The sequence below is a fragment of the Ceratina calcarata genome, unplaced genomic scaffold (genome assembly GCF_001652005.2).
Source record: "Ceratina calcarata isolate Rehan_Ccalc_2016 unplaced genomic scaffold, ASM165200v1 scaffold78.2, whole genome shotgun sequence".
In the NCBI taxonomy this organism is placed as follows: Eukaryota; Metazoa; Arthropoda; class Insecta; order Hymenoptera; family Apidae; genus Ceratina; species Ceratina calcarata.
In genome coordinates this window covers 640058-651882 of record NW_017179105.1, presented here as the reverse complement: position 1 = coordinate 651882, position 11825 = coordinate 640058, and the positions used below count along the sequence as shown (strand labels likewise).

The window sequence follows — 11825 nt, the reverse complement described above, 5'->3', positions numbered from 1 at the left end:
AATAATACGAACGTTGATTACCGTGTTTAAACTAAGCGCGTGGGCGCTATATTTCGAAGAAGAATCGTAATCGAAGATCGGAAGAATTTATTCTCCTTCTCTAGTGCACTAGCAAAATGTCGTCTGTCGAGGCTGGTCCAAGACCTTTGCAAGTATCTCCTGTAATTAAAGTAAGCATCATTTATGTCACAGTAGGTTTTTTCGAAAATCGAATTCGAATATTCCCAATTGTCATTTGTCCGAAGCTTGCATTATTACGATTTTGTTTTATTACCTAACAAGTACTGTTCGAAACAATTGCTCGTAAGCTGATTATATTACATAATTCCTATAAATACTAAAAAAATGACCTTTTATTAAGATTTACCTACGTAAATATGAAAAATGTTCGTCTTACTGTTATACAGAAATTGAAGACAGATTGATGCTAAATTTGTTAACCTTAGGATCCCAACAGAAATGAACGATAATTAAATCTCTATGTAACTCTCATTGAATGAATGAATGAATTAGAAATATTTCATCTAATTCTGTTATTCAATTACACATAGTTTGCACGATGGAGTTTCCTGCTAACTGGCATACTTTATGGTGCTTACCATCAAAGAAGATTGAGTAAGAGAGAAAATGCTCGCCGCGAACAAGAACTGAGAGAAAAACCAATGAGGGATGCGAAATTAGCTGAAGAACGGAAACGGTTATTAGAAGGTAAGGAAATATTCAAGAAGTTCTTCATCTTTTTCAATTTTCATATCATAATGATGCTTATCTAATCTTTTTTTTTGTTACAGCTGAAACTAAGATGCTGAATGAAACTCTCCAAATAAAGTAAACATATTGTCATTTCATTAGTGTATGCATCTTTAAGTTAATAACAAATTATCGTTGAAAAGATCCATTATGTGAGCTTCGTCACGTATACTACAAGGCGAACACAAACTTCTTGTTGTATGTAGAGAAAATAAATTGGTATATCCGTATTCTGTAATATTACATTATCTTCGATATAATCATGCTGGTAATTCTTGATATTTATTTATTTGTTCACATAAGTTACAATATATTTTACGTAGTATAATATATTACATTTGTATAAAAATAAATCTCAAAAACAGTACGAGACGTATTTCAATTTTCTCGTAAATAATATCAAATTGCATAAGAACTTTCATACGTATCTGTATAGTGGAATGAACATAGCACCTGTGTTCAGAAATGCATTAATATGGAATAAAATTAGATTATTAAATGTCAACATTGAATAGATATATATTGTCATGGTAGCAACGATGTGATTCCTGGTCCAGAGAGTAGAACATTAGTTTCAAGCCGCAGTTACTTCTGTTTTATTATCATTGGTAATCAATTGCAGAAGACTGCCATTAGTTGGGCGTTCCTGCTTTTGAGACCATTTCCAAAAGAGGCTGTGATTCCAGAATAAGCATGATTAGAACATATAGGTAAATTCGGGCAAGTAAAGGAAACATAATTTATTTACTCTGCGACAAATTCAAGCGGTGTCCATTTAGATGTGTCGGCTTTAGGCATCCACTTTCTATTCATGGGAGTATCTAATGTAATGGGTAAGATAGAAGCAACTAATGAATCTTTTGGTAATCCACTGTCTTTAGCCGCTAATGACTTGGTAAGCTGATGAACTGCAGCCTTAGCCATTCCATATCCAATCATGCCTGGTGTCTCTTCTAATGCTGCTTTAGCACCAGTTAATGACAAGAATCCGCCTTCCTTCAAATGATGGGAAGCAATGCTGGCAGCAATGACCGAGCTCCATACGCTTTGCTTCCACATGAGATCAGTATTCTTAACAAAATCTTTATTGGCTGCATTTCCACCAGCCCATCCACCAGCAACGCAGATAATTGCATCTAGTTTGTCTTCTTTCAGAATGTTTTTAACTTCTTGCAAAATGTGAGTTTCTTGCTCCTGCCAGTTGCAATCTGGCTTTACAACAATATTTGCATCAGCCTCAGCATTTGCTTTCATGTCGATAGAGCCAACCCACTATGATTACAAAGTTGATACAAAGTTGTGAAAAAAATTAGAGATGTATGTTATGTGAAAGGATAGACTAGCTATGACCTTGATGTATTTTTCCTTTATATGTAACATTACTCAATAGAATTGGTATTTTTACAACTATGTTTTTATGGAAATGGTATATTAAACTTATACAGGACGTGAAAAAGATACGTATTGTATTCCGTACATTTAAAACAGCGAGCGTAAATTAATCTGCCATTTGAATAAGATAAGCACGCAACAGTATATTATGCTGACATATGCTTCGCGAGTTTCTCAGGCAATTCTTAATTCTCATTACATTCGTAATTGAAATAATTAAAAATATGACACTACGTTTTACATTTCTTAATATTTTTATAAACTTTTTAGATGTCATTCGTTAGAAAATGGGACTTCCCATTTGTACGATCTCAAGATTTTTATTAAACGTACAGATCAAGAAAGTTAATTAATAAAATGCACGTGATCATTCGTTTACTTTTAATAAGATAAAAGTACGCGTATAACACTACTTATGTTCATTTATTCATTAGGAAATATAAATGAAAAGCCGGAACATCTATGAGGAAACGAGTTAGTGGTATTGATAACATAATCGTCATTCGAATATTTTTTACCCGAGTTGTAGATTTTGATCGACGACGTTACTTACCCAATTTTTTGACTTGAATTTTGAAACACAAGCCGAGCCTAAAGCACCCTTGCCCCCATATACAAAAACGCGCCCAAGCATTGTCTCCATTGTTCGATAAAAGAAGCAACTTCGCGAAATAGGTTTCGGGTATTGCGATTACACACGGACTAGTCCGAAGTGATACGAGAATCTTTCGGTAAAGTTCGTGGGACGAGTGCCACATTGCCAAATCTCAACATAAACGGGAGCATAGATTGTTAATCGAATGGGAACCCAATTGAACCCATGCTGGGAACACATAATTTTATATAGTTTTAAGCAGAATGCACGGAGAAATTGTAAATTCGTATAAAAAAGGTAATGCTAAAAATGTCTAAATATATAATAATATAAAATGTTATGGAATCAACTATGCACATTACTAATAACGTTTTACAGATAAGAATGAGATCTCTTGATATGATCTTCAAATGAAATGGACGTGTTTTGTCGTGCATGCTTTGATGGAACCTCGAGAAACAGATGAACGATCGGAAAAGTATAAAATGTGAAGGAATCGCAGATTTGATATTTGAATTTGCCACGCGTGTTCATCGTGAATGTGGCAACATTGTAATGACGGACACCCAGCCCGCAACGTTCTCCGGGAGCGTAGGTCTAGTGTGACGTCACGGTAGCCTAGTTGGGTTAGGTTTTACGCTGGAAATTCTAACGAAAAATTTTTTGTTTGACGATTAATGTTTTCCCCATTGTATCTGCTGCATCGAGCGACGTGAAGAGCTGAAGCAGTGGCGAGCAGTAATCGTATTTCGTAAACCGTTCGATCGCGAAACTTCGCGCTATCGGCGTATATGAGATTTTAAACGGAAAATGAATCGACATGACGGTACGTACGTGTGCTCTGTTTTCTGACCAACAAGTCAGCCTCCGCCTTGCATGCTAAATTCATTTTGCGTTCACGGGAATATTTTTTGGATCGTGGGCTATATAGGGGTGTGCATAAAAAAGTTTGTGCAAACTCATCGTCGAGGTTACGAAATCGACAATGTACGAGATTTTTCGTAAGACATTTCTTGTAAGCTCTGTACCAAAGGGTCTAATGTCAGAGGCCAGATGGCACCACTTATCAAAAAAATCTACTCCAATTTCTTTAGATTTACAATGTTCTTCTGATGATTTTAAATTAATCCAAATTTTTGCGATGTCATCACTTATTCCTAACTTGGCCATGTAATACTTTCACAATTTTAGGATAATATTTGTTGATCAACTGTCAGGATGACTCTGGCAAATGGTCTCTCTAAAATTCTTTTTCTTGTTCAATCCTCTTCTCTTATATGTTAAATCTGCAAAACATATTGTAACATATTTCCTTGTTCCTTGTTTCTCAATTCATCTTCTTCTTAGCTCATTTAAAGCATCATTTATATAATTTGAGACAGAGCATTGTTGATTATGATCTAATGTTAACATCAAACAATGCATTGGCAAGTGATTTCTTAGTTTATATTCTGTAATGAATCCAAGACATTAAAAAGCGCTTATTGTTTAATATGCAAATACAGCTAACTCGTGTGCTCCTTTTTTATTTCCATTGTGCCTATGAATGTTATATAATTGAAATTAGTAATATCATATGCTAGTTCAAATATGTTAACATTCACTATTAATATATACTTAATATATATCAGTTTGTATGAAGTCATTGTCATAACAAGAGTATATTTAGTTTTACGTATATATGATAATAATCAAGCTGTTTAATGTAATAATGAAAAACAATTGCAACAAAGAATATTGTAAGTCTAAAGAAAGTTAAGTCTTATATAGAAAAAATGAAATTAGGTCATCATAAGTATTCATTTCGTATGTTCTAAATGAGAAAGTTGTACTTTTATCTTTCAATAAAGATATGTACATGCCAAAATATATACATTTAAGATAGACATGAGTACGGTACTTTTTATAGACCTAGTTCAAGGTTGAAGTATATATGTGTAAGGAAAAGAGAAACAATGAAATTTCCCATTAAATCCTATGTAAATGCATCTCATGTAACATTCTTTGTTTTTCTGTAATTTGTCAGGTGGCACCATTCTATTAATCATTATATAATAATTATTTTGGTTTCAGGGGTAAGTTGTGACGCCTGCTTAAAGGGGAATTTTCGGGGTCGCAGATACAAGTGCCTCGTGTGCTACGATTATGACTTGTGTGCCAACTGTTACGAAGGAGGTGCCAATACTACACGTCACCATAGTGATCATCCTATGCAGTGTATACTTACTAGATCTGAGTTCGGTAAGTCGATCATCCCGTTGTATCACTTGGGACATAGTACGATGAATAAAAGCGAACTTGTTCATTTGTTATTTTATAGAATTATATTATGGTGGAGAGGCAGTAAGTGTAGAACAGGCACAATCCTTAACTTGTCCTTATTGTGCAAGAATGGGTTTCACTGAGGCTATACTACAAGAACATGTTGCTGCAGATCATTCAGACACTTCTTTTGAAGTTGTATGTATATTGCAATACGTAGTAAAAATCTTGTAGGAATTCTTCAAACGCTCTTCGGGAACGCTGTCAAACTTGAAATTGTATCGTAGGTCTGTCCATTATGTGCGTCTGTCCCAGGGGGAGATGCTAATAACGTGACTGATGATTTTGCGGGCCATTTAAGTTTGGAGCATCGTAGTGGACCAAGAGACCTGATCTCTTTTCTAGATGAACCAACTTCGAGTAGATATAATAGTAGTAGACGGATAACACATTCGTCCAGAGTTGCTGGTGGTGGGGCTCGACCTCGCAGGTATGTATGTTATTCGCAAACGAATAGACTAGTTAGCTATAAAAATATCATGATGTATCTTGACAAGTAGTGTGTCCGTTTTTCAATAACACGTGGGAACGATTATTTCTCATTGAGAGTCTACCGTTAATTTATTTCTAAAATCAAATTTCACTAATACAAATTATCGTAGACCATGCTAATGTCTACGTTCAATGTTAAGGATACGTTTGAATGCATGTATCTTGGTTCAGTATCATTCTCTCATCCGTTCTATAACATTAATATGTTGTAATTTCAGTCATCTGTCATTAGTTATTTCTTGAAGTACGATTTAAGAATCACTTTCCTGTATATATATTTATATATATTACACTTTGATCCTCAAGGCAAAAGATGGATTTTATTTGAGAGAAATGTCTAAGAGAGAACGCCAAGAAGGGTTTCAGTTTCAGTTCATCATCATCTCACCTTAGATAATGTTCATTGGCGTGTCATTGGACCTGCAGGTCCAATATGCATTTCAGTTCGTCTGGAGGATTGAGTCCGAGTAGTCGAGAAGGTATAGATCCAATTGCAGAATTACTTTCTCAATTATCCGGTGTTCGTAGAAGTGGAGGTGGAACTGGTCAGTGTTCATCAGCACCGTCACAACAATTACAACATTTGCAAATGCAGCTACAGTTGGAGCGACAACAAGTTAGAGTACGGACGAATTAATATTGGAACTGACACTCTTGTAAAAATATTTTGATCGAGAGATGAAAATTTCTATTGGATTTTCAGGCTGCTAGACAACAATTGGAGCGGTTACCTAGGAGGCAGACTCAGGTACTTGGTTCTGCAAGTTGCGGAGGCATTATTAGTGGAAGTGGTCATTCTACTACTATGACCAGCGTGGTAGCAAGTAGTACGAGTAGTAACAATAATACAACTAATGTGGCGAACCCGTCCGGTGTATCATCTACCAATTCACAGAACTATATGTTTCTGTTGCCAAAGTATGTAGTATTCTTTTGTACCTCCTGAAAATACGAGCTCGACGTGCTTATTTTTATGCATTTCGTCTTTCCCTTCGCAGATGTATTACCAGTTCCCTTTCCGACTCGCAGTTGCAAAATATCGAACGTGAAAGTGCGAATCGAAGTCTCTTTACGCGTGAACTTATTCTTGGAACGCTTTCTCAAACATTGCCGGAGTTAACACAGCAGGAGTCCGTAGCGGAAACGTCATTATCAAGTGCAACTGCTCTCGCGGCAAGCCCCGAAACATCGACCGCTAACACTTCCACAGTTTCTACCAAGAAATCAAACGTGACTCAAGAAGCGAAAAGGGATCAAACGATGAGTAAACACGTGACGCAAACGTCTACGCAACAATCGCATACTGCTCAGACTACTACGAGTACTATCGCTGAGAACGTGGGGTCAGGTCTCCAGAGTCAAGGATCGCCCCCGAATTCTAATAACCTCGCGTCGTTAAACGCTACACCCACTACACCTATGGTTCAAACGCTGATGCATAGTGTGTTACCCCAGTCATTGGTGAGTACGGTAGATGAAATTTAATTTATCGGATGATCGCATAAGTTCGTGCCCGACTTTTATGAACGGCCTGAGTGTCCAAATCGTAACTGACGTAAATCGAAAAATCGTAAAAAACATTCTGTACGTATATTTGTACCAGATCGATCTCGGTCTGTACGATTTTCTGGTTTTAATTCACCAGCTTGTAAAAAACAGTGACAACTACATAATGGATTAATAAAATTGTACCTTACAACGTAAACGTTTGTGTTTTATTTTAAATCAGTCACGAACTTCTGCCATCGTCCAGTGAAAGAGGGTAATACGATGATGATGGTAACGAATCGTTTTATTCTGCAGGTACTGCAGCAATCACTATCGCACCAATTAGTAGAACCAATTAGAGAAACTATCAGAGAACCGATAGTTACTCCAACACCAGCGTACCTTAGAGGTGGGGTTGGCGTAACAGGTCCTTCACGTAGGAAGCCGGTTAGGGCTGTAGATGGCAGAAACCAGTCTACGGAACCTCCGCCCCCACACTAACCCTTCCTTAGCCCGTACCCACTCACCCTGATTCCTCACAGGACCCTCTAGCACTAGTCCTAGCACTGTTTAGAACACCTCATCATTATTGTTATTATTATAATATTATATATTAATAATTATTCGAATGCCCTCTCCTCCTCACCCTCCCTATCTTATCACTTTTCAAAAAAGCAAAAGCAAAAAAAGCAAAAACAACTCTAATCTCGCCAATCTTTTGTCGTTACGTGACATGGAACAAGGGCAAGGGCTGATTCGCCGACACATGCAAATAATGTAAATAACACTTCTTGCAGTCATTACACACTCCTCAGTGAGTCTTGCCACGTTCTACGTCGATTTATTATATTCACAACATTATTACTTGATCGAGGACAGAGACTGGCAGGTAAAAAAATAACACAATTATATTAACGTTTCATGTTTGGTGGCTATATGGGTTTGTTAGAACAGTTAGATAAAAGAAAACCAATACTCAATCTTGTTTAACGCAGCAAATCATCGGAATGTAGAGGACTTAATAATGCATAAGACGCACTGCCCGTCGTACGCGCCAGTTTAATTTCAACTGGCCAACTATTTGTTTTTTGGTTCGTTTGATATACTTTTCTTTTTTTTTTAAATTAACTATTAACGTCTTATATATATCGTTGAAATTTGTTTTATGGGAAGAGATTTGTAAATTTAGCTGGGTTGATCCGCCTGCAGAGATCTTAATCGTCGGACAAATTATTTTATGGCAAGAGCTAACTGACGTTATTTCTTTTAAACGTACATCTATATATCTTTTTGTGAAATTTTTGAAGTGCATTGATCTTTCGTGGGGTAGAGAAAACTTTTTAAGCAGGCAACCGTGCGCGAATTGAATGAATTTTAAAAAGATATTTTCTTTCAGCATCAATTGCAAAAATTCAGTTGGCGGGCCATCCCTTGATATGTCGCAAATTACTATTCAGGAATCAGTCTAGTAAAATGGAGAGATTAGGCTGAGCGTTAACAAACAATTAATCAAATTATTTTGCTATCAAGGTTGGTCGTATTTATTTCAAATGTTTGTTTTTGAGATTTTTTATTGTTGTTGTTTTGAATTTTTTCACGCATCATGTTTTAAAACAATCGTGCGGACATGTTTTCGTTTTTAATCAATCATATACGGATCTAATCGCTCCATTTTACATTGTGAAATGAAATCAAGTGTTTATACGTGTGTTTGTTTTCTTTTCCGTACTAGAGGCTTTACTGATTCGGTACATATATAAGAATTGTAAGAAGAAAATTGCGAATCTTTGTAATTTCATTTCATCAAATTGAAGCCTTGCAATATAAGTACTTTTCAATTCAATAATTATTCGCAGAGAGATAATGCATCGAAGTGCGTGTGACGCACAGAAATGTCCAATAGAGAATTCTACTGGAGGTACTATTCGACAGCTCGTAAAAACGAGCAGTATTTAATTCATCTTTAATTATCCTTAAATCTTCCCTTATCTTTTATTCTGCTTTTTGTTTCCTAGATTTCCCGGTTATCATTCACGTAGATTTCGTACTGTAATTAATTTTCCTTGTATTACTTTCTAATCTTATGTTACTCGATTTGTGGGTGTATCTGCAAGATGTGGATGAATACGAAGTAAAAGTTATACATATATACATATAAATTTGTAAAAAAATTATACAAAATATGTAGCGCGTGTAATTTTTCATTTTCTTTTTTTTCTCTCGCGTGTTTCTGGCATTATTGAAAGTAAACTCGAAATCGAATTACGATTAACCAAAGGTGTTTAGAGTGATTACGCACTTCGTACTTTCGTTCAGCGGTGAAGTTACGAGCCCCTCTCGCTTCCCAATCTGCTACGCGCACCTATTTTTCAATACTTCCGATGAACCATTCGCGGTCTTGTATTTTGTGACGCGTGAACTGGGGAATATCGAAGCAACGATGTAAAGAAGAAAAGTATACTAATTGCCTTAACGCGAAACCAAGAAGGGAAGAGAACGAGCATTTCGCGGAATGCGTGATTAATCGGAAACCTTGCATGTGGTACTTCAAATAAATGATAATGCTTTATACTTACTTACTTACCTAAACCGAATAAAATATGTGCATATCCGAGAGAGGAAGATCCTGAGAAAGAATTTCGTGCACGTACCTCGACGACTGATAAGCTAATAGTTATTTTTCAAATTTTACACGAATTCGTAAGCGTACAATACCAGAACGAAGCAAGACTCCGAGTCTCCCGTCTAATACAGAAATCCAAATAATATAATGGAAGGAAAGGAAGAAACGGTTTGCTATGTATCAACAAATAACTTCATATAAACTAAAAATTTCAATCCCGTGTTTTTTTTTTTTTCGAGCTTATGTCACATACGTTCCCCTTGTTTCCACGTCACTTATTATGAAATCTTCGATTTTTACTATCTACTTTATTATTTTTATTATCTTGAACATGATGTAACAAGGAAATGTCTCATACGTATCCTTCTCTGGAGGGTCTCGAATACTGCTATATTTTTATTATTACAATTTTTCTCATTTTCACCATGAAATTTCAACTTAATCTTAACGGACAGCTTTTTATATTATATAAATATATATTTATATTCGTAAGAGTTAAAGGTGCCTCGGAGTATCGTCGTTACGTTCCTTTTATTGAAATAACGTAAATTTCTAATGGTTTCTCTAAAGCAAAAATTGAGATCTCAATTATTATTATTGTCATATCGACGATTCTCCCTGGATGTCTGTTGTTGGAAAATCAAAAGACAAAATTGTTCTTGTGAAAAATCTTGGACAGCTGAATTATTTTTATCTGTTATCGCTGTGCATTAGAAACGAAAAATTTTCGACGGGTTACCGTAAGACAGAAATACGAATAGTAAGTTTAACAACGAATTTCACAGATATCAGTAAACGAAGGCGAATGTTAATTTCACTGCGATTTGGTTTTTTTGCAAAAGGATTGCGTACACGACATTTTCCCGTTTCCCATTTGGCTGAGACGATTTCCCGGATTGAATTTTCCGACTATATTTTCACTTATCATTGCCTACCGTATGGATACATATAAATAAATAATAATATATTATACTTAATATAAATATACATGTATACACAAATTAACACACTTACACCTACGCACATGTGGGAGAGACACTAATCGCGTTTGTGCGTAGACGTGTTTTAATTGTAACGATAGATCACTTGTACGCGAGTGCATAACTAAACGGAGAGAGAAGAAATCGTTGAAGAGTGAAGATGCGCGGCTCGTTAACGAGGCCCGCGAAGAGGAGGAATTCTTTTTAATTTCGTTGAGAAATCTCGGTATAATTTATCGTGTCACTTACTACGATACAGTTTCTTAACGTTATAATCGATTGTTAGCGAGTACGTAATAATAATGATAGGGCTTGTACGTAGATAGCGGCCCAATTAACACAGGAAGGAGTCTGACTGTACATACATTATAATATTATTAATACGATAATTTTAACGAAGGGGATGTGTCGTTGATATTAATAACGCTGTACTATTAACGTCGCGCGAATCAATTAAGAATCATTCTGAGAAAATACGCTGTACTTTAAACGTTAAGAAGCTATCTGATAAAAAAAGAAAGAAAAACTCCAAAAAAAAAAAAACAAACAACAAAACGGATGAACGTGAGAAAGGAAACTTCCTTTTCTTTTCTATTTGAAATATTTATTATATTATATTTTGCACAGTATTTTTTTACTGTGATATAATACGGATATGCACGATTTTTAACAACTATCGAAGCGTTGCCTTCCTCACGTTAGAGTTCACTTTTCTTTCGGGATAATCCTTGTTCAGAGAAACCAACGAGAAAACGATATTTTCCAATCAGGATTAGAGTCGAAATATTTTTCAACACACACACGAGTGTATAACGCGCTTCTAGTCGCACGGGAACTTCTCATTTTCACTCTAATCGTACGGTGTATTAAAGAATAATCGTTGACGCATTTTATAAGGCTCTCGTCTTAAAGACGTATTGGCTATACAGTCAATCCCAAAAGTTTATGCACTTTAGAAACGCATTTTTTAAAAAGAAATCAGACGTCGGAAGAACATTGCTAATAATAAACAACAAAAAAAAATTTTCGATTTTTCCAAGGGGTACCCCTTCAATTTCTTCCAAATTTTCGTTTTTGGCCAATAACTCCCAAACCGTTGGACATACGGAAAAATTGCATCAGATCTTTCTTGTAGAGGACGACGAGATCTACAATTTCCATGTAAAAATGTTTTGCTAGCGTC

General features: G+C 35.7%; 3 protein-coding genes across 5 annotated transcripts; 2 read left to right on the top strand and 1 right to left on the bottom strand.

Annotated features, from left to right (window-relative positions):
• Nucleotides 1-59: 59 nt before the first annotated feature.
• ATPsynE (ATP synthase, subunit E) lies at nucleotides 60-980 on the top strand. The gene is made up of 3 exons (XM_018033897.2): nucleotides 60-170; nucleotides 552-708; nucleotides 792-980. Exons 1-3 carry the CDS (start codon nucleotides 117-119, stop codon nucleotides 830-832), a joined length of 252 nt encoding a protein of 83 aa, XP_017889386.1. The 5' UTR covers nucleotides 60-116; the 3' UTR covers nucleotides 833-980.
• A 27-nt stretch (nucleotides 981-1007) lies between these two features.
• Nucleotides 1008-2864, bottom strand: Dhpr (dihydropteridine reductase). The gene is made up of 3 exons (XM_018033896.2): nucleotides 2696-2864; nucleotides 1499-2022; nucleotides 1008-1424 (listed from the first exon to the last, which is right to left on the bottom strand). Exons 1-3 carry the CDS (start codon nucleotides 2783-2785, stop codon nucleotides 1325-1327), a joined length of 714 nt encoding a protein of 237 aa, XP_017889385.1. The 5' UTR covers nucleotides 2786-2864; the 3' UTR covers nucleotides 1008-1324.
• A 449-nt stretch (nucleotides 2865-3313) lies between these two features.
• Nucleotides 3314-10474, top strand: LOC108630858 (E3 ubiquitin-protein ligase KCMF1). 3 transcript variants are annotated; one of them, XM_018034399.2, is made up of 8 exons: nucleotides 3314-3563; nucleotides 4811-4978; nucleotides 5058-5197; nucleotides 5287-5489; nucleotides 5996-6173; nucleotides 6255-6469; nucleotides 6550-7012; nucleotides 7355-10474. In XM_018034399.2, exons 1-8 carry the CDS (start codon nucleotides 3548-3550, stop codon nucleotides 7538-7540), a joined length of 1569 nt encoding a protein of 522 aa, XP_017889888.1. In that variant the 5' UTR covers nucleotides 3314-3547; the 3' UTR covers nucleotides 7541-10474. The 3 variants fall into 3 exon arrangements, with proteins under 3 accessions (XP_017889888.1, XP_017889889.1, XP_017889887.1); XM_018034400.2 differs by having other exon boundaries at nucleotides 3315-3563; nucleotides 6080-6173; XM_018034398.2 differs by having other exon boundaries at nucleotides 3315-3563; nucleotides 5978-6173.
• Nucleotides 10475-11825: the final 1351 nt, after the last annotated feature.